This window comes from Macaca nemestrina, chromosome X (assembly GCF_043159975.1).
Source record: "Macaca nemestrina isolate mMacNem1 chromosome X, mMacNem.hap1, whole genome shotgun sequence".
Lineage (NCBI taxonomy): Eukaryota > Metazoa > Chordata > Mammalia > Primates > Cercopithecidae > Macaca > Macaca nemestrina.
Genome location: NC_092145.1, coordinates 122,154,150 through 122,178,741, shown reverse-complemented (window position 1 = coordinate 122,178,741; position 24,592 = coordinate 122,154,150). Strand labels below are relative to the sequence as shown.

The 24,592-nt window shown below is 40.0% G+C and overlaps 1 protein-coding gene and 1 long non-coding RNA gene across 2 annotated transcripts in view; one reads left to right on the top strand and one right to left on the bottom strand.

Annotated features, from left to right (window-relative positions):
• LOC105499790 (ornithine transcarbamylase) overlaps window positions 1-10,981 on the top strand; it is a 76,668-nt gene extending 65,687 nt beyond the window's left edge. Inside the window, exon 10 of the mRNA XM_071088373.1 lies at window positions 10,814-10,981. Coding sequence (XP_070944474.1) covers window positions 10,814-10,873 — 60 coding nt within the window. The 3' untranslated portion in view covers window positions 10,874-10,981. The remainder of the gene's footprint in view (window positions 1-10,813) is intronic.
• The window catches only part of LOC139360606 (uncharacterized), a 161,380-nt gene that overhangs the window by 7,473 nt on the left and 129,315 nt on the right, over window positions 1-24,592 (bottom strand). The gene's annotated exons all lie outside the window — the stretch shown is intronic.

The following is a 24,592-nucleotide window of genomic DNA, read 5'->3' as shown; positions in this document are numbered from 1 at the left end:
TCTTGGAGATGCGGGCTCTTTTTTGGTTCCATATGAACTTTAAAGCAGTTTTTTCCAATTCTGTGAAGAAACTCATTGGTAGCTTGATGGGGATGGCATTGAATCTATAAATTACCTTGGGCAGTATGGCCATTTTCACGATATTGATTCTTCCTATCCATGAGCATGGTATGTTCTTCCATTTGTTTGTGTCCTCTTTGATTTCACTGAGCAGTGGTTTGTAGTTCTCCTTGAAGAGGTCCTTTACATCCCTTGTAAGTTGGATTCCTAGGTATTTGATTCTCTTTGAAGCAATTGTGAATGGAAGTTCATTCCTGATTTGGCTCTCTGTTTTTCTGTTACTGATGTATAAGAATGCTTGTGATTTTTGCACATTAATTTTGTATCCTGAGACTTTGCTGAAGTTGCTTATCAGCTTAAGGAGATTTTGGGCTGAGACAATGGGGTTTTCTAAATATACAATCATGTCATCTGCAAACAGGGACAGTTTGACTTCTTCTTTTCCTAACTGAATACCCTTGATTTCTTTCTCTTGCCTGATTGCCCTAGCCAGAACTTCCAACACTATGTTGAATAGGAGTGGTGAGAGAGGGCATCCCTGTCTTGTGCCAGTTTTCAAAGGGAATTTTTCCAGTTTTTGCCCATTCAGTATGATATTGGCTGTGGGTTTGTCATAAATAGCTCTTATTATTTTGAGGTACATTCCATCAATACCGAATTTATTGAGCGTTTTTAGCATGAAGGGCTGTTGAATTTTGTCAAAAGCCTTTTCTGCATGTATTGAGATAATCATGTGGTTCTTGTCTTTGGTTCTGTTTATATGCTGGATTATGTTTATTGATTTGCGAATGTTGAACCAGCCTTGCATCCCAGGGATGAAGCCCACTTAATCATGGTGGATAAGCTTTTTGATGTGTTGCTGAATCCGGTTTGCCAGTATTTTATTGAGGATTTTTGCATCGATGTTCATCAGGGATATTGGTCTAAAATTCTCTTTTTTTGTTGTGTCTCTGCCAGGCTTTGGTATCAGGATGATGTTGGCCTCATAAAATGAGTTAGGGAGGATTCCCTCTTTTTCTATTGATTGGAATAGTTTCAGAAGGAATGGTACCAACTCCTCCTTGTACCTCTGGTAGAATTCAGCTGTGAATCCATCTGGTCCTGGACTTTTTTTGGTTGGTAGGCTATTAATTATTGCCTCAATTTCAGAGACTGCTATTGGTCTATTCAGGGATTCAACTTCTTCCTGGTTTAGTCTTGGAAGAGTGTAAGTGTCCAGGAAATTATCCATTTCTTCTAGATTTTCCAGTTTATTTGCGTAGAGGTGTTTATAGTATTCTCTGATGGTAGTTTGTATTTCTGTGGGGTCGGTGGTGATATCCCCTTTATCATTTTTTATTGCGTCGATTTGATTCTTCTCTCTTTTCTTCTTTATTAGTCTGGCTAGTGGTCTGTCAATTTTGTTGATCTTTTCAAAAAACCAACTCCTGGATTCATTGATTTTTTGGAGAGTTTTTTGTGTTTCTATCTCCTTCAGTTCTGCTCTGATCTTAGTTATTTCTTGCCTTCTGCTAGCTTTCGAATGTGTTTGCTCTTGCTTCTCTAGTTCTTTTAATTGCGATGCTAGAGTGTCAATTTTAGATCTTTCCTGCTTTCTCTTTTGGGCATTTAGTGCTATAAATTTCCCTCTACACACTGCTTTAAATGTGTCTCAGAGATTCTGGTATGTTGTATCTTTGTTCTCATTGGTTTCAAAGAACATCTTTATTTCTGCCTTCATTTCGTTATGTACCCAGTAGTCATTCAGGAGCAGGTTGTTCAGTTTCCATGTAGTTGAGCGGTTTTGATTGAGTTTCTTAGTCCTGAGTTCTAGTTTGATTGCACTGTGGTCTGAGAGACAGTTTGTTATAATTTCTGTTCTTGTACATTTGCTGAGGAGTGCTTTACTTCCAATTACGTGGTCGATTTTGGAGTAAGTACGATGTGGTGCTGAGAAGAATGTATATTCTGTTGATTTGGGGTAGAGAGTTCTATAGATGTCTATTAGGTCTGCTTGCTGCAGAGATGAGTTCAATTCCTGGATATCCTTGTTAACTTTCTGTCTCGTTGATCTGTCTAATGTTGACAGTGGAGTGTTGAAGTCTCCCATTATTATTGTATGGGAGTCTAAGTCTCTTTGTAAGTCTCTAAGGACTTGCTTGATGAATCTGGGTGCTCCTGTATTGGGTGCATATATATTTAGGATAGTTAGCTCTTCCTGTTGAATTGATCCCTTTACCATTATGTAATGGCCTTCTTTGTCTCTTTTGATCTTTGATGGTTTAAAGTCTGTTTTATCAGAGACTAGTATTGCAACCCCCGCTTTTTTTTGTTCTCCATTTGCTTGGTAAATCTTCCTCCATCCCTTTATTTTGAGCCTATGTATGTCTCTGCGTGTGAGATGGGTCTCCTGAATACAGCAGACTGATGGGTCTTGACTCTTTATCCAGTTTGCCAGTCTGTGTCTTTTAATTGGAGCATTTAGTCCATTTACTTTTAAGGTTAAGATTGTTATGTGTGAACTTGAGCCTGCCATTATGATATTAACTGGTTATTTTGCTCGTTAGTTGATGCAGTTTCTTCCTAGCCTCGATGGTCTTTACATTTTGGCATGTTTTTGCAATGGCTGGTACCGGTTGTTCCTTTCCATGTTTAGTGCTTCCTTCAGGGTCTCTTGTAAGGCAGGTCTAGTGGTGACAAAATCTCTAAGCATTTGCTTATCTGTAAAGGATTTTATTTCTCCTTCACTTATGAAACTTAGTTTGGCTGGATATGAAATTCTGGGTTTAAAATTCTTTTCTTTAAGAATGTTGAATATTGGCCCCCACTCTCTTCTGGCTTGGAGAGTTTCTGCCGAGAGATCTGCTGTTAGTCTGATGGGCTTCCCTTTGTGGGTAACCCGACCTTTCTCTCTGGCTGCCCTTAAGATTTTTTCCTTCATTTCAACTTTGGTGAATCTGGCAATTATGTGTCTTGGAGTTGCTCTTCTCGAGGAGTATCTTTGTGGCGTTCTCTGTATTTCCTGGATTTGAATGTTGGCCTGCCCTACTAGGTTGGGGAAGTTCTCCTGGATGATATCGTGAAGAGTGTTTTCCAACTTGGTTCCATTTTCCCCCTCACTTTCAGGCACCCCAATCAGACGTAGATTTGGTCTTTTTACATAATCCCATACTTCTTGCAGGCTTTGTTCATTTCTTTTTCTTCTTTTTTCTTTTGGTTTCTCTTCTCGCTTCATTTCATTCATTTGATCCTCAATCGCAGATACTCTTTCTTCCAGTTGATCGAGTCGGTTACTGAAGCTTGTGCATTTGTCACGTATTTCTCGTGTCATGGTTTTCATCTCTTTCATTTCATTTATGACCTTCTCTGCATTAATTACTCTAGCCATCAATTCTTCCACTTTTTTTTCAAGATTTTTAGTTTCTTTGCGCTGGGTACGTAATTCCTCCTTTAGCTCTGAGAAGTTTGATGGACTGAAGCCTTCTTCTCTCATCTCGTCAAAGTCATTCTCCGTCCAGCTTTGATCCGTTGCTGGCGATGAGCTGCGCTCCTTTGCCGGGGGAGATGCGCTCTTATTTTTTGAATTTCCAGCTTTTCTGCCCTGCTTTTTCCCCATCTTTGTGGTTTTATCTGCCTCTGGTCTTTGATGATGGTGATGTACTGATGGGGTTTTGGTGTAGGTGTCCTTCCTGTTTGATAGTTTTCCTTCTAACAGTCAGGACCCTCAGCTGTAGGTCTGTTGGAGATTGCTTGAGGTCCACTCCAGACCCTGTTTGCCTGGGTATCAGCAGCAGAGGCTGCAGAAGATAGAATATTTCTGAACAGCGAGTGTACCTGTCTGATTCTTGCTTTGGAAGCTTCCTCTCAGGGGTGTACTCCACCCTGTGAGGTGTGGGGTGTCAGACTGCCCCTAGTGGGGGATGTCTCCCAGTTAGGCTACTCGGGGGTCAGGGACCCACTTGAGCAGGGAGTCTGTCCCTTCTCAGATCTCAACCTCCGTGTTGGGAGATCCACTGCTCTCTTCAAAGCTATCAGACAGAGTCGTTTGCGTCTGCTGAGGTTTCGGCTGTGTTTGTTATTGTTTACTGTGCCCTGTCCTCAGAGGTGGAGTCTACAGAGACAGGCAGGTTTCCTTGAGCTGCTGTGAGCTCCACCCAGTTCGAGCTTCCCAGCAGCTTTGTTTACCTACTTAAGCTTCAGCAATGGCAGGCGCCCCTCCCCCAGCCTTGCTGCTGCCTTGCCGGTAGATCACAGACTGCTGTGCTAGCAATGAGGGAGGCTCCGTGGGTGTGGGACCCTCCCGGCCAGGTGTGGGATATGATCACCTGGTGTGCCTGTTTGCTTAAAGTGCAGTATTGGGGTGGGAGTTACCCGATTTTCCAGGTGTTGTGTGTCTCAGTTCCCCTGGCTAGGAAAAGGGATTCCCTTCCCCCTTGCGCTTCCCAGGTGAGGCAATGCCTCGCCCTGCTCCAGCTCTCGCTGGTCGGGCTGCAGCAGCTGACCAGCACCAATTGTCCGGCACTCCCCAGTGAGATGAACCCAGTACCTCAGTTGAAAATGCAGAAATCGGCCAGGCGCGGTGGCTCAAGCGTGTAATCCGAGCACTCTGGGAGGCCAAGACGGGCGGATCATGAGGTCAGGAGATCGAGACCATCCTGGCTAATACGGTGAAACCCCGTCTCTACTAAAAAATACAAAAAACTAGCCGGGTGAAGTGGCGGGTGCCTGTAGTCCCAGCTACTTGGGAGGCTGAGGCAGGAGAATGGCGTGAACCCGAGAGGAGGAGCTTGCAGTGAGCTGAGATCCGGCCACTGCACTCCAGCCTGGGTGACAAAGCAAGACTCCGTCTCAAAAAAAAAAAAAAAAGAAAAAAAAAAAAAAAAAAAGAAAATGCAGAAATCACCGGTCTTCTGTGTCGCTCGCGCTGGGAGTTGGAGACTGGAGCTGTTCCTATTCGGCCATCTTGCTCCGCCCCCTAATTTTTGTATTTTTAGTAGAGACAGGGTTTCGCCATGTTGGCCCGTCTGGTCTCGAACCCCTGACCTCAGGTGATCCACCTGCCTCGGCCTCCCAAATTGCTGGGATTACAGGTGTGAGCCACCGCAGCCAGCTGCATATTAATTATTCTTATACAGCTTATTTAGAATGGCCTTTAGGTTCAGCACTACTGTGATACATTTTTCTAAGATGTTCTAATACTTGTCTTCCTCCAGACTAGCTTATCCAATACAGTAGCCAGTAGGCACATGTGGCTTTTTAAATTTAAATCTAAACTAATTAAAATTTTACAAAATCGAAGATTCAGGCTGGGCACGGTGGCTCATGCCTGTAATCCCAGCACTTTGGGAGGCTGAGACAGGGGCATTACTTGAGGTCAGCAGTTTGAGACCAGCCTGGCCAACATGGTTAAACTCTATCTCTACTAAAAGTACAAAAATATTAGCCAGGCATGGTGGTGCACGTCTGTAATCCCAGCTACTCAGGAGGCTGAGGCAGGAGAATTGCTTGAACCTGGGAGGCAGAGGTTGCAGTGAGCCAAGATTGTGCCACGGCACTCCAGCCTGGGCCACAGAGCAAGACTCCATCTCAACACAAAGAAAAAAAAAGAAGATTCCATTCCTCAGTTCCTCAATTATACCAACCAAGTTGTTGAATGCTCAATAGCCACATGTGGCTGGTGGCTACACTATTGGTATTGGACAGCACAGACATCGAACACTTCCATCACTGCCGAGAGCTCTGTTGGACAGCACTACTCCAGGGAATAATTTTCACACAAACAACTTGATTTAAAATCAGGATGAAATAAGAAAGGAAAGCCGCAACGTGACCCTCTAGTTCTGAGATGCCTGTAATGACTGATGTTTAAGATATATAACTAAAATAGGATGAAGGGCTTTTTCTTTAATGGTGTAGCATTTTTAAAAGCATAAGTGTCCTCTTTCAGCGCTCGGAGTAGCTTTTTAAGGCCTCCATGCTAAGAGACTTCCAGTAGTGCTGTTCAGAATGCTTCACTAATTGCATCATTCTCTTCATAGTGCACAGGTCTTTGGATCCCTTTGTTTAAAAACAAAAATCACCCATTTCCTCCCCATGAAGCTTGCTTTTGTATTTTTCAGTGATTAATAAGGCAGTAGGACTCACAAAATGTGGACAGATATTTTTCCTCTGCCTATAAATTTTACACTGGAGCTAAAATAACCTAAAGGGACCTTGAAAAAAAGAAAAAAAGCTGATACTTCAAAGCACTGTTATCCACATATGACTCTTAAGTCCAAAACACCATTGCAAATGTAACTCACAGTATTTTATAGTCATTTACTTCTCCCCAAGTTAGAGTTGCCAGATAAAATACAGGACACCCAGTTAAATTTGAATTTTAGATAAACAATGAATAATTTTTAGTCTAAGTATGTCTCATGTACTATTTAGAACATACAGTAAAAAATGTATTTGTTGTTATCTGAAATTCTTGTTTAACTGCTTGTCGGTCTGCGTTTATTTAACTGAATCTGACAATCCTAATCCAAGTTGAATTTGTAAGTTTTTATTTGGAAATAAAGTTGATACAATCCATAGACAATTAAAAACAAAGCAAAAATGAGAGGGGCTCCCAGGAACCCATTAAAAAGTTTACAGTGTCTTTTACCTGGTAGACATTCTTATGCCAAAGTTTGCTCTGGGTAAACCAGTTCCTTCTTGTCATTCAGACATCACCTTAAATGTTACTGTTGAGCAAGATCTTCCCATGCCACTCACTCTTAAGTGGTTCCCAAGGCTCCTTTATCTCCTTTTTACATTTTATTTTCTAATGGCACTACTTATATTTTTGTATTTTTTTGTCTGTTTGTTGCCTGTCCCCCCACTATAATGAAAACTTCTTTATGAAAGCAGTAATCCTGTCTGTAACATTCTTTATTATACCTAGAAGTGTGCCTGACACATACTTTAAATATGGACTCATACATTTTTGCAGCTTAAAGGCAATATAGGGAATTGGTTTTAGAACATAAGTTTTGGAAATCAGGTTAAAATTCCGGCTCTCTCTGTGATCTTGGGCTCCTAATCAACTTAGGCAAATACCTTAACTTCACTAAGACCAGTTTATTCATATGAAAAATGAGGATAAAAAAATAGAACTAACCTCTTAAGGTTATGAGGATTCAATGAGATCAGAGTCATGTGAGCATTGTAGTCAGGACCCAGGGACAGGTAGGTGCGGATCCACCTCTCGCCACCACCACTCAGGAAAATTCCTACATCTCAGTTTCTCGATCTGTATTTTACATCTCTTACCATTTCATACAGTAGGAAAGGATATTACATGTTATGATGCACATACAGCACTCAGCACAGGGCCTGGCATGTGATAACTTTGATAAGTATATTCAGTTAACACCTTTGAAATACAAGACCTGCACTTTTGATATAGGCTAGGAACACATGTACAGTATGGTTGAAGTGTAAGAAAAAGTACCTGAGAGACCACAAAACTACCTTTTAAGAGTAGAGTCATCCAGATTCACCCATGTTGTCACAAATGACAGGATTCCTTTTTTAAGGCTGAATACTATTCCATTGGATATATACACCACATTTTCTCTATCCATTCATCCATTGATGGACACTTAGGTTGATTCCATATCTTAGCTATTGTAAATAATGCTGCAGTGAACATGGAAGTGCAGATATCCCTGCACCAGATTGGTTTCAGTTCCTTTGGATATATACTAGGAAATGGGACTGCTGGATCATATGGGAGTTCTAGTTTTAGTTTTTGAGGAACCTCTATACCATTTTTTATGAAGGCTATACTAATTTAGATTCCCACCAACAATGCACAGGAGATCCTCCCTCTCTGCATTCTTGTCAACACTTATCTTTCATTTTTGTAAAAATAAAAGCCACTCTAATAGGTGTGTGGTGATATCTCATTGTGGTTTAATTTGCATTTCCCTAACGATTAGTGATACTCAGCATTTTTTCATGAACTTGATGATTTGTATATCTTCTTTGGAAAACTGTCTGTTCAGGTCCTTTACCCATTTTTTAATCAGGTTATTTTGTTTTCTTTCTCTTTAGTTGTTTGACTTCCTTATATATTTTGGATATGAATCCCTTAACAGATGTATGGTTTGCAAATATTTTCTCCCATTCTGTGGATTGTCTCTTCACTTTATTTATTGTTTCTTTTGCTGTACAGTAGCTTTTTAGTTTGATGCAATTTGATTTGTCTATGTCTGTTTCTGTTGCTTGTGTTTTCAGGGTCATATGTGAATAATTACCAGACTGCTGTCATGGAGCTTGATATGGTTTGGCTGTGTCCCCACCCAAATCTCATATTGAATTGTAGCTCCCATAATTTTTGTGGAAGGGATTGGTGGGAGATAATTGAATCATAGGGGCAGTTTCCCCCATACTGTTCTCGCGGTACTGGATAAGTCTCATGAGATCTGATGGTTTTATAAGGGAAAAGCCCTGTTGCTTGGCTCTCATTCTCTCTCTTGCCTGCCACCATGTGAGATATGCCTTTTGCTTTTTGCAATGATTGTGAGGCCTCCCCAGCCATTGGAACCGTGAGTCCATTAAACCTCTTTTTCTTTATAAATTTCCTAGTCTTGTGTATGTCTTTATCAGTAGCGTGAAAACAGACTAAGACAGAACTTTTTCCCTATGTTTTCTTTTAGTAGTGTTACAGCTTCAGAGCTTATATTTAAGTCTTTAATCCATTTTGAGTTGATTTTTTAATATGGTGTGAGACAAGAGTCCAATTTTATTTTTCTGCATGTGGAGATCTAGTTTTCTAAATACCATTTGCTGAGGAGACTGTCCTTTCCCCATTATGTGCTCTTGGTACCTCTGTCAAAAAGCAATTGACCATAAATGCATGGGTTCATTTCTAGGCTTTCCTTACTGTTTTGTTGGTTAATGTGTCTGTTTTTATAACAGTACCACGTTGTTTTTATTAAAATATCTTTGTAATATGTTTTAAAATCAAGGAGTGTGATGCTGCCAGCTTTCTTCCTTTTGTTCAAGATCACTTTGTCTATGTGGGGTCTTTGTGGTTCCCTACAAACTTAAGGATTGTATTTTTGATTTATGTGAAAAATGACATTGAAATTTTGATAGGGGTTGCATTGAATCTGTAGATCACTTTGGGTAGTGTGGACATTTTTACAACATTAATTCTTTCAATCCATGAACATGGGATATCATTCCATTTATTTGTGTCTTCTTTATTTTCTTTCTTCAGTGTTTTATAGTTTTCAGTAAACAGGTCTTTTAACTTCTTGATAAAATTTATACATAAGTAATTTTTTGTTGCTATTACAAATGTGATTATTTTCTTAATTTTCTTTTCAGATAGTTGATTATTAGTACATTAGAAATGCTACTGATTTCTGTATGTTGATTTCATTTTCTGTAATTTTACTGAATTCCCTTATCAGTTCTAACAGTTTTTTGGTGGACATTATGCTAAGTAAAATAACCCAGGCACAGAAAGACAAATACTACATGATCTCACTTATATGTGGACTCTAAAAAAGTTGAACTCATAGAAGTAGAGAGTAGAATGATGATTACCAGAGGCTAGGGGATGGGAAGGAAGGCAATGGGGAGTTGTTGATCAAAGGTTACAAAGTTTCAAGTAGACAGGGAGAATAGATTTTGAGATCTATTACACAGCAGAATGATTATTATAGTCAATAATAATATATATTTCAAAATAACTTAGAGAAGAAATGTCAAATGTCTCTCCATAAAAAAGATAGGTAAGTAAGGTGATGGATATGTTCATTAGCTTGATTTAATCATTGCACATTGTATACATATATCAAAACATCACAATGTACTCCATAAATATATACAATTATAATTTATCAATCAAAAAATAATAATTTTTAAAAAGAATAGAGTCAGAGAAAACCTGGGTTCCAACCCAGTTCTGCACTATCTGTCATCTCAAGGATTGATTTCCTCAACTATAAATTATAATGATAAAAACTACCTTAGAATTTTGTTGTATTAAACGAGGTAATGAGTTAGCATTTCCCTCTAGCTCACCAAAGCTCCTGGCACAGTGCTTGAAAAATATTTCTTGGCTAATACATGAAATGGTACTTAGTATTCTATCTAATACCTAGTAGGCACTCAGCTAACACTCACCATTGTTTCTGATATTATTATTGTCATTCTTGTGGAGGTTGAGAAGAGTAAAAGTGAAAATTACCATTTGTGGTTGACAGACCAAGGGGAAGCTGTATACTCTTGGCTATGGAGATAATACTCTTTCAGGAATACCCAGCTTCAGACAGCAGACATTGCTCAGATCACTCTACATCTGATTCATCCTAAACTTCTCTAGGTTGTGAGTGATCAAACCATAGTATAAACACAAGGATCTGGGATAGGAGGGATTATATTTCTCTAAAACTAGCCAATAACTAGGTTTACATATGACTGGAAAATTCAATCACGGCTACCACTGTAGCATCTCATTTCAACTCTGTGACCCACTAGTCCTGGAGTGAGTCCTAATTATGCAGTGTTTGTGTATCTATTTGGGTCAGTCTGATCTCTGTTGACCTTCATTTATCCCCTCCTCCAATAAATAAATAAATATTAGTTCAGAATTGTTCTCTTACCATTTTCTTGAGAAAACGCATTTTAACTGTAGCCCTGCAAAGCTGAAACCTAATTCACCTTCTCTAGGTCCCTAAGCAGACTGTCGCTAATGTTTATCCATTTCTTTCTTTCTTTGTCGTGTCATCAGGCTGTCATGGTGTCCCTGCTGACAGATTACTCACCTCAGCTCCAGAAGCCTAAATTTTGATGTTGTGTTGCTTGTCAAGAAAGAAGCAATGTTCTTCAGTAACAGAATGAGTTGGTTTGTGGGGAAAGGAGAAGAGAATCTAAAAAATAAACAGATCCCTAACACATGGTATGGGTGAACTGTATGATACCACTTTGCCATTGTGAAACTTTCCTGAAGCCTTTAAGTGCTGATGCACTGTAATACACGCTTAACTTTGCTTAAACTCTCTAATTCACAACTTCTGAGTTACATTTAGATATCATATTATCATATACATTTACTTCAACATAAAATACTGTGTTCATAATGTATAATGTCTAAGCCATTAAATGTAATCTATGCTTATTACCTGAATAAATTATCACCCACACTAATTTATAAGTAAACATTTACCAGGCAGTGAGCTACTGGTAAATCTGTGGGCTGCGTTCCTGTCCCCCAGGACCAACTAGAAAGCCAAATGATTCATCTTACAGATGTGGTACAATTTTCAGGCCAATGAGGTAGACAGGCATTCATTTATGGAGGCAAATAACACAATTCTTAAAATATAGCTATTACTGTTCCCAAACTCTGAAGTTTTTTCCAATAACTTGTGAGAATGTGGTAGTGGGGAGTTCTTCAAGAGCGTGCATCTCTTCTCTGTAATGAGTACTTACTGTTACAAGCCATAAGAAGCTTTTGTTAGCAAGTGGTAAAACCATGGATACCTAGAGTAGCATTTTCTTAGGTTCAAATTCTCCAGCAAGAGCAATTTAATTTTTTTCATGTCTGTGTTTATCATGCATCTACTCACACCATATGCTGAATATTTCCATAAATCTACTACTTGCAACATTTTGGCCAATCTTTTTCCTCGAATTTTTCTTTGGGATAATAAAAATTTACATTATTGAATTATTATAATGTAATTACAACTAGATTTCTCTTGTGGGTGACCAACATTTGTATTGCTGAATGATTATGACATAATTTGAATTTTTTAGTTAAAATGTTAAATAACATAAGTGAAGTTTTGTTTTTAAATTATACATTTTACAGAATACAAAATAATGTAATTTCCTTTACATTCTACATTTACTATTAGAAAAATGTTTCCAGGCTGGTTGACTGATATTCTTCAGCACACATCTCTGACTTAAATGAGTAAGCAAGGGATGAATTACAAATTAGATTTGCAATGAAGATGCAATAAAACTTTTTTTTTTTTTTTTTTGTGGGGGAAAGAGGCTTATAATGTTACAGAAAAAAAAAATCAAATTTTCCAGTAAATGTCAAAGGTGACTTTCATGTCCGTGGTAATTTATTGGAAGCACTTAGAAAGAGAGTGGAGTTCAGTGGAATATCTTTCAGCAGAGAGTATAACAATGATTTAACCAGAAGGTGTCATATGGATTGTGGAAGGCTCACCCTCAAATTGCCTACACAGAAAGAAGTGTCCTTCCACTTACCAAATGGTCTCCCATAGTAACGAGGTCCCGTCTCATTCCTGGTTATTCTTTGAATTAAATGGATAGCATAGTCTTCTTCCCTCAATTGGAAAGAACTTGTAATCATTTTCTTGCCAAAATATAGTCATTTTTTCCTCAAAAAGCCCTATAGCTTTCTTTATTGGGTACATACAATTTAACCTCATTCTCAGCCCAATTCTGTAGGAATGTATATGCTTTCTTAACTTTTCCTCTTAATCAGACATTATTTATACTGTCAGGAAAAAAGAAAATAGGGGAGGAAAATTCACCCTTAATTTTTGCAAAGCTGTTTTCATCTCCTCTTTCTTCTTACCCCTTTTCCTGTATAACTATTACAACTCCAAAGTCTAATGAGAACTATAGAAATGACCTTTACATCTTTGGTGTACATAATAAATCCTATTACCTAACATAACTAGCCAAAGAGCTCTTTTCTTCCAGGATTTCTCCACAATAACATTGGGAGTAGAAACCACGAGTGATTACACTGCAATGATTTCAATGTCATCAGTTTTTGTTTTTGTTTTTGTTTTCAGTGATAAGTTTCCAGGTACTTTAGAAAAATAATTCAGTGTCAGGGCTGGGCATGGTGGCTCACGCCTGTAATCCTGGCACTTTGGGAGCCCGAGGTGGGCAGATCACCAGAGGTCAGGAGTTCAAGACCAGCCTGGCCAACATGGTGAAACCCCCCCCCCATCTCTACTAAAAAAGTACAAAAATTAGCTGGGCGTGGTGGTGGGTACCTGTAATCCCAGCTACTCGGGAGGCTGAGGTGGGAGAATCACTTGAACCCTGGAGGTGAAAGCTGCAGTGAGCTGAGAACACGCCACTGCCCTCCAGCCTAGGTGACAGAGCGAGACTCCATCAAAAAAATAAATAAATAAGGAAAATAAAGAAAAATAATTCAATGTCAGATATTTCTCTTTTTTTTTTCTTTTTTTTTTTCTTTTTCTTTTTTTTTTTTGAAACAGGGTCTCACTTTGTCACCCAGGCTGGAGTGCAGTGGTATGCTGTCAGCTCACTGCAGCCTCCACCTGTTCAAATAATTCTCCTGCCTCAGCCTCCCGAGTAGCTGGGACTACAGGCACGTACCACCACGACCAGCTAATTTTTGTATTTTTAGTAGAGACAGGGTTTCACCATGTTAGCCAGGCTGGTCTCAAACTCCTGAGCTCAAGTGATCCACTCACCTCGACTTCCCAAAGTGCTTGGGATTACAGGCGTGGGTCACCATAACCAGCCTCAGTATCAGATATTTCTATCTGGAGATTGTGCTAAATTACTTGACTTTGGTAGCGTCCCTGGGTAGAAAGATCTGCATAGAGAATCGGCATGGCAATGTCACTGTAGATCTCCTATACAAGTGACCTTAGAACCTCAGTTGAAATGTCAGAGCCCCCTCGGTCCAGTGCCAAAATTCCATAGCAAGTCTTCTCATGCGATAAAGATGAGTGAGCACTACATATGAAGAAAGTATTCAGAACACATTCCTTTTGAGCCTTTTCGTCTTGGAAGCTCTCACTGATGTCTTATATAGAGATGATTGAGGCAAATCTGAGACATGGTGCCACTTGGCAATCTTGTAGGATTGATATCCTTTGACAAATATAAAGGGTCATATTAAATAACAGAAAACCACTCAAGTCACAATGATCAGACTCCTATAACCAAGAATGCCACATACTGCCTTGCAAGTTGTGGTTTGTGTAAAAGTCTCAGGTGAAAGAAATGAATAAAGGTTGAGACCCAGTCTGCACTTCAGTTACCAAGTCTTGTGTCTTCTTACAGGCCTTGTAGCCAGGAGGAAGGAACGCCTTTTTTGTATGTTGTCCATGGAGAGGGGGCACTTTTTAGTATTTCATATACCCGAATAGGTGCTTTGTTTTAAACCATACAAAGGATCAGTGTCTAGTAGGGGAGACCCTGCCATCAACAACTTATATCAGGAATTTTTTCAGTATCATCTTATACTTGAGGGCAATGAGACACATACAATGCAGTGATAGTTTTGGTGTCTTGCCTCAGTTTCTGCTAGGTTCCTTAAGACCCCATAGTGAAAATGATAGCGTCTGTCCATTTTGTGTGGCAAACATATGACACGAATCATTGAAACAAGTATTTGATAATCAACCCTGTAGTTCTTTAATATTTTAAAGAAATTCTTCCCTAACAATTATTCAGAAAAATTAATATCAATTATTGATAAAAGAATCATGGTCAGATCAAATGGAATTGAATTCCCTGGCAGGTGCTAAAACATTTCACAGTCTTATCAGTGCCTCACTTATGTCCATGACAGTAGACTTAGTCTCTAATACACACTTTTGTGAAACTCATCCCCAGAGAAAATGCAAGCACAACTGCGTTCTGGAGCAAAATTATTAGGCAAATGAATTTTAAAACTGGAACAGGGTTTTTAAAAATCCAGTCTATCCCTTCATTTCACAAAAGAAAAAACTAGGAAATAACAACAATGTTCCTAGTATAGAAATATATTCAATAGGGAGGGATAATTCATGTGTTCAATGCCCCTCTGCAAATGATCTGGGATCCTACACATATAGCTGCTTGATTTGATTTACCCATAGGCTGAATGGGGAACGGGAAGCTGGCTGGTCCAGAGCTATGGCTCTATAAGGCCAAGGGATAGAGAGGAAAATTCACACCTTAGGCAGAAGTGGACACTGATATCCAGAGATACAAACAGACACCTAAAATTACATCCATGTAGTAGATGCTGGTGGTGCCCCATCCAGATGCCTTTCACCTGGGTTCGTCCATCCCGCAGCTGCTGACAGGGTTGCGCGCTAATGCCTCACAGCCGCCTCCTTCTTTAAAGTGCTGCTCTCAGGCACCAGGAAGTACTGTTAGCCCAGGATGTCAGACTCTCACCCTGGCCTGGCCACTAGTAGCCCACAGTTAATGAGTGACTGATATAGGGATATAAAAACTTGGCTCCCTTCTCCCCAGGCAGGACCAAGTGTGTGGGTGAAATTTCAGCCTCATAACGTCACGTGGGTGGGATCAGGCTGAAGCTAGTAACCACTTGAGACCACGTCCTTGCTTAGCTTCTCTCCACACTGCTCCCCCAACCCCTCTCTGACACCTCAACTTGATTGCCTTCTGCTGAGAGTGTCCTCAATAAATCACTGGCACAAGAATCCCCATCTCAGGCTACGTTCTAGGGAATACGATCTAAGATGACCCATGAATAAGATGTTTTGTCGGTCTGTACTGCTCATCCTTCAGACGTCAAGGAGGAGTAGAGAGCTAAGAGGCTATTAGACAAATGTGGAAGAACTCATGTTTAGCAAGCAAAAACTCTTCCAGTTACCAGGATCAACCTTTTGTAGAAGACAGCAGAATATTAAAAATAACAAACACTATTTTTCTGTCACATATTCAAATTCAAAATAGGAAATTTATTACCTGCATGGAATAGGAATGAGACCAATTTACTTTCCCTAGAGAAGAGGAGATTTAAGTTAACTGCCAAAATATTTCTGATTAACTTCTGTGGAATTTTAGCACCCTTATAGATTGGCAACCCCAGTAGCTGTTTAGTTGGTCTGCCCCTTGCCCTGGCTTCCTGAGGCTGTGTTGGCATACTTTAGTGCAAGAATGTCCAATCTTTTCGCTTCCCTGGGCCACATTAGAAGAATTATCTTGGGCCACACATAAAATACACTAATACTAATGGTAACTGAGGAACTAACAATAAAACAATTGCAAAAACACTCATAATGTTTTAAGAAAGTTTACAAATTTGTGTTGGGCCACATTCAAAGCTGTCCTGGGCCGCATGTGGTCCATGGGCCACGGGTTGGACAAACACAAGCTTGTTTTAGTGGTTCTCCAACTTAAGTGTGCATCAGAATCCCCTGGAGGGCTTGATAATACACAGATTACTGGGCCCCACCTACAAAGTATCTGATTTAGCAGATTTGAAGTGAGGCCTAGGAATCTGTACTTTGGCAAGTTCTTAGGGATGCTGATGCTGCTGGTCCAGGGACCACACTGAGATCACTGGTCTGAGGCAATTCTGAAGGCTTATATGAAGGGTTTTCACCCCCCATATCCGTAAAATACCACTATAAAGTATATGACACAACCCAGATTGTCTGACTATTGCTCTGTCTTAGGAGTCACTGAGGCCTGGGTTTCATCCCTCCTCTACTGTGTAACAGTTATCCAACCCTGCTCTTCTCATCTGTAAAATGGGAATAATAATATTCATCTCACAGAGTTGTTGGGAGAATTAAATGCAGTAACATATATAATAGTATTTGGCTTAGAGCAAATGCTAAACAAATATTAGCCCCCTTTTATTTGTTCAATTGTTTTTAACACTGTCTATTGTTTCTTTAGCCCTTTGTAAAAATTTCTATCCCATCATCAGAAAGATATTGAGTGGAATATTTGGTATAAAAAAAGTACAAGGAATGAGCTTGTCTTCTGAAATTGGCAGAGTCCAGCAGCTGACACTTTATTTAGTAATTTCTGTCTAGGAACTGGTTTGTAAATATGCAACTGAGGGGAGTGACTTGGCTCATTGCCAAATGGAATCATGGAGGCCAACAAGTCTGAAAATCTAATCAAGGTGACTAAACTCTACTTAGAAAGGCATCACAGGAATATATATTTATGGGAAATAAATCAGGGGCATTTAGTAATTGCTGGACTTTAGGTCTAGCTGGCAAAAGAGGAAAAGATTAGGAAGAACTGATCAAGGTTTATCATCCATCTCTGAGAATAGTACTGCTCAAAAGAAGAAGTTTTCACACTGTTCTTAAGGCAGCAGTTCTCAAAAGTTTTGAACTCAGAAACTCTTTATGTTCTTATAAATTATGAAGATCTTAAAAAGCTTTTATTTATGTGGGATATATCGGTATATGCCACACTAGAAAGTAAAACAGAAATTTTAGAAATATTTATTGATTCATTTATTATATCAATAATAAACATATCACAAGTTAACATAAGCAACATATTTTATGAGAAACAACTACATTTTCCACAACAAAATAAAGTTAATCAACGGAGTGGCTAAACTTGTTTTATATCTCACCTTACATTATATGTTTTTGGAAAAAAGGACTATTTTAATAGTCTTTGCAGCTAATTGTGGATATCTTTTGTTGTTACACTGAAACTCCACAACTGATTATAACTCCTTAAAGATTAGTTGCAAGCCTGTAATCCCAGCACTTTGGGAGGCCGAGATGGGCGGATCACGAGGTCAGGAGATCGAGACCATCCTGGCTGACACGGTGAAACTCCGACTCTACTAAAAAATACAAAAAACTAGCCGGGCGAGGTGGCGGGCGCCTGTAGTCCCAGCTACTCGGGAGGCTGAGGCAGGAGAATGGCGGGAACCCGGGAGGCGGAGCTTGCAGTGAGCTGAGATCCGGCCACAGCACTCCAGCCTGGGCGACAGAGCGAGACTCAGTCTCAAAAAAAAAAAAAAAAAAAAAAAAAAAAAAGATTAGTTGCAATGTGGAATGTGAAACCATATAAATTAACTTTTCTACACTGTTACATTCAATTTCATGTCTATCTTGCCCTTTGAATGAACCTTTTACTCACACATGATTCCACACTGATCTTTTGGAAAATATTAGTTCACTGAGTTATACAGATCTTCCAAATAATGGCACATTTCATTCTATAAAATCAGAAAATCATATTTGTTAATATCACTGCTGATCTCATTAGAAAAATCTTTAAGCATTGAGAAGTAGATACACATTTTACACAATTCTAGTTTTCTCTTGAAAGCAAAAACTATATCTTTGACAAGAAATAATGCCAACTGCTGTCCGGGCACGGTGGCTCACGCCTGTAATCCCAGCACTTTGGGAGACTGAGGCAGGTGGGTCACGAGGTCAGGAGATCGAGACCATCCTGGCTAACATGGTGAAACCCCATCTCTACTAAAAATACAAAAAATTAGCCGGGCGTGGTGGTGCGCGCCTGTAGTCCCAGCTACTCCGGAGGCTGAGGTAGGAGAATGGCGTGAACCCAGGAGGCGGAGCTTGCAGTGAGCTGAGATCGCGCCACTGCACTCCAGCCTGGGCGACAGAGCGAGACTCCGTCTCAAAAAAAAAAAAAAAAAAAGAAAAAAGAAAACAAATAATGCCAACTGCTTTCCTTAAAGTGACAGGTATATTTTATTAATTTTCAAGATATCTGCCAAATATCCAAGTCTCAGCGACCATTTTGTCAGTTGCTTTCTTCCCAAGTAAAACTGGTGTCCCATGTAAAAGGTGGCTAGTTAAATGCACAATTCAAAGAATTGCAAAAGTGGTTTTCTTCAAGACAACCATCATACTTCATTATGCCACAGAAGGACTTAATGCTCACCTCCCACTTCATCACACAGAATATTATAAAGATGTGTCCTCAAGGGCTGAAATTTAATATTAATAATTTTTACTGTTTCATCATGGACTTTTTTTTTTTTTGAGACAGTCTCACTCTGTCACCCAGACTTGAGTGCAGTGGCGTGATCTTGGCTCACTGCAACCTCTGCCTCCCAGGTTCAAGCGATTCTCAGGCCACAGCCTCCTGAGTAGCTGGAATTACAGGCACCCGCCACCATGCCCAGCTGATTTTTGTATTTTTAGTAGAGACGAGGTTTCACCATGTTGGCCAGGCTGGTCTCGAACTCCTGGCCTCAAATGATCGGACTGATTTGGCCTTCCAAAGTGCTGGGATTACAGGCCTGAGCCACGGCCCCAGCCATCGAGGACATTCTTAAGTGAACTTGGCTTTTTTGTTAAGTGCCTCTGTGTGATAGTGAAGAATACAATGATTTTTGGTTCTACTGCTTTGATTTGTGCTAAGGTGTCGGCAGTTTTTCTCAACATTTCTTTTGCATCATCTGCTGATGCTGCTGTTCCAGGGACCACACTTTGTAAAGCATGGCCCTATACTGCCTTCAGGGATCCAAGAGAGGCCAAGAAGGCAGAACTCTGGAACAACCATTTTTGATTAAACAAGAACCACTGACCCCATTCTGAATTTTTTTTTTTTTTTTTTTTTTTGAGGCGGAGTCTTGCTCCATCGCCCAGACGGGAGTACAGTGGTGTGATCTTGGCTCACTGCAACGTCTGCCTCCCTGGTTCAAGCGATTCTCCTGCCTCAGCCTCCTGAGTAGCGGGGATTACAAGTGCCTGCCGCCACGCTTGGCTAATTTTTGCATTTTTAGTAGAGACGGGATTTTGCCCTGCTGGCCAGGCTGGTCTTGAACTCCTGACCTCAAGTAATCCAGCAACCTCAGTCTCCCAAAGTGCTGGGATTACAAGCGAGAGCCACCAGGCCCAACTCTCATTCTGATTTTATCTGTAATATTATTAGCATTCCCTCAAAAAGATTCTGGTGGAAAATAAAAAAGTTTATGATTTACTATTATAAAACAAGTCTTGGCTGTACTAGGAGGCAATTCACATTGAAGTTTTTTAAAAAAAAATTCTATGCATACAAAGCTGTCTATTTTTAGAGCCCCAAGTGTGTGCCAGGCATTGCGTTAGGTTCTGGGGATACAGTAATTGACAAGAAAGACATGATCACTGCCCTCATGATGATTATAGGTTAGTAGGGGAGACTGACAACCACATGTAAATAGATACTGTGATAAGAGCTGTGTGGGAAACAAATTGGATGCTATAATAGAAAATAAAGGGATGAAAGGAAAGATAAACATTTGGATTGGTAGTTCTCAAACTTTTATGGGTATCAGAATTAACTGGAGAGCTAATAAAGAATGCAGTTGTCCTGGCTTAATCAAAGTAAGGAAAGCCTGGGCCTCTGTATTTTTACCAAATGATTTTCCAAATTTTGAGTAGTACTGCTTTAAATATAGTTCCCAGAGCAAGCCTCTCAAAGAAGGTGACCTTAAACTGAGTCCTGACTAATGAGAATAATTGGGAAAAACAGGCTTTTCACTGGATTTGGATTAGATTTGTCTGAGGTGATGCCAGTGCTTCAGCTGTAGGGCTGAGAAGTTCACTTACAGCTTAAGTGAGCCCATTCTATTTCTTACTACAAATACATTTGATTACTTAAGTGAACGACTAGAGGGGCTCCTACAACAAACGTGTTTTATGAGCAGGAGTGGTTACATTAGACATTTTGTATTTACTAACCATGTCACGGAACATCTCTCTGAAAGACTTATCCCATTAACAAGGGACAGATCACATATCTTTACCTTTAAAACATTTCACCACAATTGGCTCTTTTTCTGACAATGCCTTTTTACATAGTCACTGAACGATAAATTCTGAGTTCTCTGAAATTCTCTTCGTTGTCTTGCTAAGAAGTTAACAACCAGCATGACACTTTGAATTAATTCTCAAAGTGCTTATGCTAATAAGATTATCTCCCCTCAAGGCTTTTCATTAAATATAATTGTAAAAATTACATTTCTTTAAGGTCAGTAAAAGAAATCAAGGTATTTAATTTCTGATTTCCGCATAATTAAGTGAAGAATGGAGGGGAAGAATATTCCAGCTAGAGGGAATAGTGTACAGATTGGCTCTGAGATGAAAGAGGGCTTGTCTTCTTCATGGGACTGGAAGAAGAGAGTACAGCTACAGTATAGTGAGCAAGAGAGAGAGGAGCACAAGATACATCTGAAAAGTTCAGCAGGGATCAGTCTATATTGGCCTTTGAGGCTAAGATAAGAAATTTGGTTTATTTTATGTTCAATGGGGAGCCATTGACACAACCTATCCATCAAAAGTGTCCTGTGAAGACAACTTTGAGTTTGTACAACAGATCTGTTTATAAAATAGGTACCTGGGAGCACAATCGATATTGGCAGAACTAGCTCCAGGATTCTGAGCTCCATTTTACTGGTTCATGCTTCACTCTCTCTCTTCATTTCTCCATTGTTAATTCTCGCCTTCCTCTGCTTCTCTGTATCCACCTCCCTATTAGTCTTTCAATGTATTCCATCCTCCCAATCTTTCTTTCTCCTGGAAGAATTGGAACTTGGGATCTCATCTTAAGTGCAGGTTGGCCTTGAAAAGGAAAAGAGACTTTTTGTCTGACGAATGCAAGCCCTCTTCGATTATCAGGCCCAGAGAGGTGTTAAAATCAACAGCAGTGAAATCTCACTCCCACTTGAGCTAAATAATTACATCTTGAGGGCACTTGCTATATGGGCTCTAGACTAACTGAAGCCAAGTAGCTATGAAATGCCATATGCTAGACACCATAATTCATAGCCATAGTTTAGCAATGCATAACCAACCACTAACCAATCTTGTTCTGGTAAACTAGTGAGAATTCCTGTCAAACAACTTTGTATCAGACAAGTCCTTGTCCCCTTTTGCCTTTAAAAATCTTGTAACAAAAAGGCCCAAATGGAGCATTCCCCAAGGCAACTTGGAAGTGTGTCCTGGGCTGCAGTCCTCAATCTTTGCCCAAATAAACTCTCTATGTTAATTTTGTCTCCTTTTCTTTTTTTAGTTTGATAGCCCGAAGGATGAGAATATCAGCTATTCCAATCCTACTGGTCCTCTTAGCTGGATGACCTTGGCTGAATGCTATAGCCTCAGACTCCTCATCTGTAAACAGAGGATAGTATTAACAACTACTTATAGAAATATATGTGCAAGTCCAGGGAAATGTTTAGAGCATGGCCTTCTACATAGCACGTGCTCAAAAATGTTAGTGACATATCTCATATTTCCTATTCAAACTTTCCATTTTTACTGTTATCTCACATTTTGAGCACTTTCTGTTCAAGGAGTATATCATTTATTTTCAAATCTACCATATCACCTTGCATTCTGTTGCCACTCTGTAAATATTTGTTCTGCTTCATACAATTATGAAATGCCACAAGACCTAAGAGGAGTGAGAAAATGCCACCTGCAAGACTGATAAAGAACCCCTTCAGGTCAGTGGATGGATGCAACTTGATCATTGAGGGACTGGCAACATTTGGGTGGGCAAAGAAAAAGAAGGACATTCCAGTTGGTATGACTGTGAGTAAATGTGTGAGATGAGAATGTTTGATGGTCAGTGAGTAGTCCACATGATTTGAAGTGGAGGATTTGTTTGTGGAAGTCTTTAGTATGTTAGCACAAAACTGAGGAGCACCTTCATTAATAAGGCACTAAGTCTGGAATTTTTCCTGCAGGCACTGGGGAAATTGAACATTTTGACATTAAAGAGGGATATAATGAAAGCAGTGCTTCCTCAAGATTAATCTGGTGGTGTTGTGTAGATTTATTTGGGAAACCAGTCTCCTGGCTAGTTTGTTCCCTGAACTAGGGCAGTAGTCATGAAAATGGAAGATTTCGGGGCCGGGCGCGGTGGCTCAAGCCTGTAATCCCAGCACTTTGGGAGGCCGAGACGGGCGGATCACGAGGTCAGGAGATCGAGACCATCCTGGCTAACACGGTGAAACCCCGTCTCTACTAAAAAATACAAAAAACTAGCCGGGCGAGGTGGCGGGCGCCTGTAGTCCCAGCTACTTGGGAGGCTGAGGCAGGAGAATGGCGTAAACCCGGGAGGCGGAGCTTGCAGTGAGCTGAGATCCGGCCACTGCACTCCAGCCTGGGCGACAGAGCGAGACTCCGTCTCAAAAAAAAAAAAAAAAAAAAAGAAAATGGAAGATTTGAGCCAAGAGAAAACCGGCAGGACTTGGCAGTTGAATCTAAAAGTTGAAGAAAAGAATAATCAATTTGAACTTGAAATTATCATAGTCGGCTGCAGTGGCTCATCCGGTAATCCCAGCATTTTGGGAGGCCAAGGCAGGAGCATTGCTTGAGACCAGGAGTTCAAGACCAGCTTGAGCAACATAGCAACAACAGCAACAACAAAAAGCCAGTGGCTGTGGCATGTGCCTGTAGTCCCAGCTACTCAGGAGACTAAGATGGAAGGATTGCTTGAGCCCAGGAAGTTGAAGCTGCAGTGAGCCATGATTGTGCCACTGCACTCCAGCCTGTGTGACAGAGTGAGGCCCCAGGTCTGAAAAAAAAATTATCATGCGATGTATAAAAGCAGGCCACTTGGCCTCTTTCCCTTAATAGTTCTATCTTTAAAGCAGAGTTAATAAAATATAACATCTGAGCTTCACAGAGATGAGAAGAACTTAAGCAAGATACTTACTGTGAAGTATCAATATGATAATAGATGCAAGAGCTCCTAGCCCCTTGCCTAGCATAAGGAAAACAATTAATAAATGTTTGTTCATTTTAAACTATTTTTATACTTTTGGAAATGGAGCCTCATAGACAAATCAAGGCAGTTTGATAGGGGGAGAGTAGCTAAGGGAAAGAAAGGATTAAAGAAGATACTGAATCTATACTTCTTGTCTTCAAATTTGATTTACACTCTAATACATCAAACGAACCTATTTGCTGCTCATGAGTCTGAGAGTAGAATGAAGAAGGGTAACTACTTAGTTATGATTATTTATGGCTTCCTTCCCCTTCCCCTTTTATTAGGAAAATCTCAGCAGAAACTTATGGCTATAAACATATGTTTTGCTGACTCGACACAACTCAAGTTCTTTGATCATTAAATTATTTAAATGCCTTGGGAAGAAGTTATACATATTTAAGTAAGAGCAGACAGTTATTTACAATAATAAAATACACGGTCCATTCTTTTCTCTGGACCTGACCACTTCTCTGGTCCCTGAAGAGGCCATTTCCCTCCTCATACCACTTCAATTTTGGCCATAGACACAACTTCCAGTTTCCAGGAATCACTTCCAGTGTTTTTTTTCTGAGGGCCTTTGTAGTGTTAAAGACCCCCACCCCCCTCTTTTGGTTGTTTCTATAAGCTCTCTTCCAAAGAACTAAGAATACTTTAACATGTAGTCAATAAAATGAAACCACATCACTACTCTGTGTATCTAGCAGGATAAAACAATCCCAAGCTTTCTAAGAGACTCTCAGAGTGATACAGAGTAATAGTAGCTCAGTTAGTCTCACTTAAAAGTGGGAAATCCCCACCAGAATGGCCAGAATGTAAAGGAATTGCAGTTCTTAGTGTATGTAAGGATAAGATATGGAACAGCTAAAATTCTGTTTTGTTTTTTTTTTTGAAATGGAGTCTCACTCTGTAGCCCAGGCTGGAGTGCAGTTTCTGCTTACTGCAAGCTCTGCCTTCCAGGTTCACGCCATTCTCCCGCCTTAGCCTCCCAAGTAGCTGGGACCACAGGTGCCAGCTAATTTTTTTTTTTTTTTTTTTTTTGTATTTTTAGTAGAGACGGGGTTTCACCGTGTTAGCCAGGATGGTC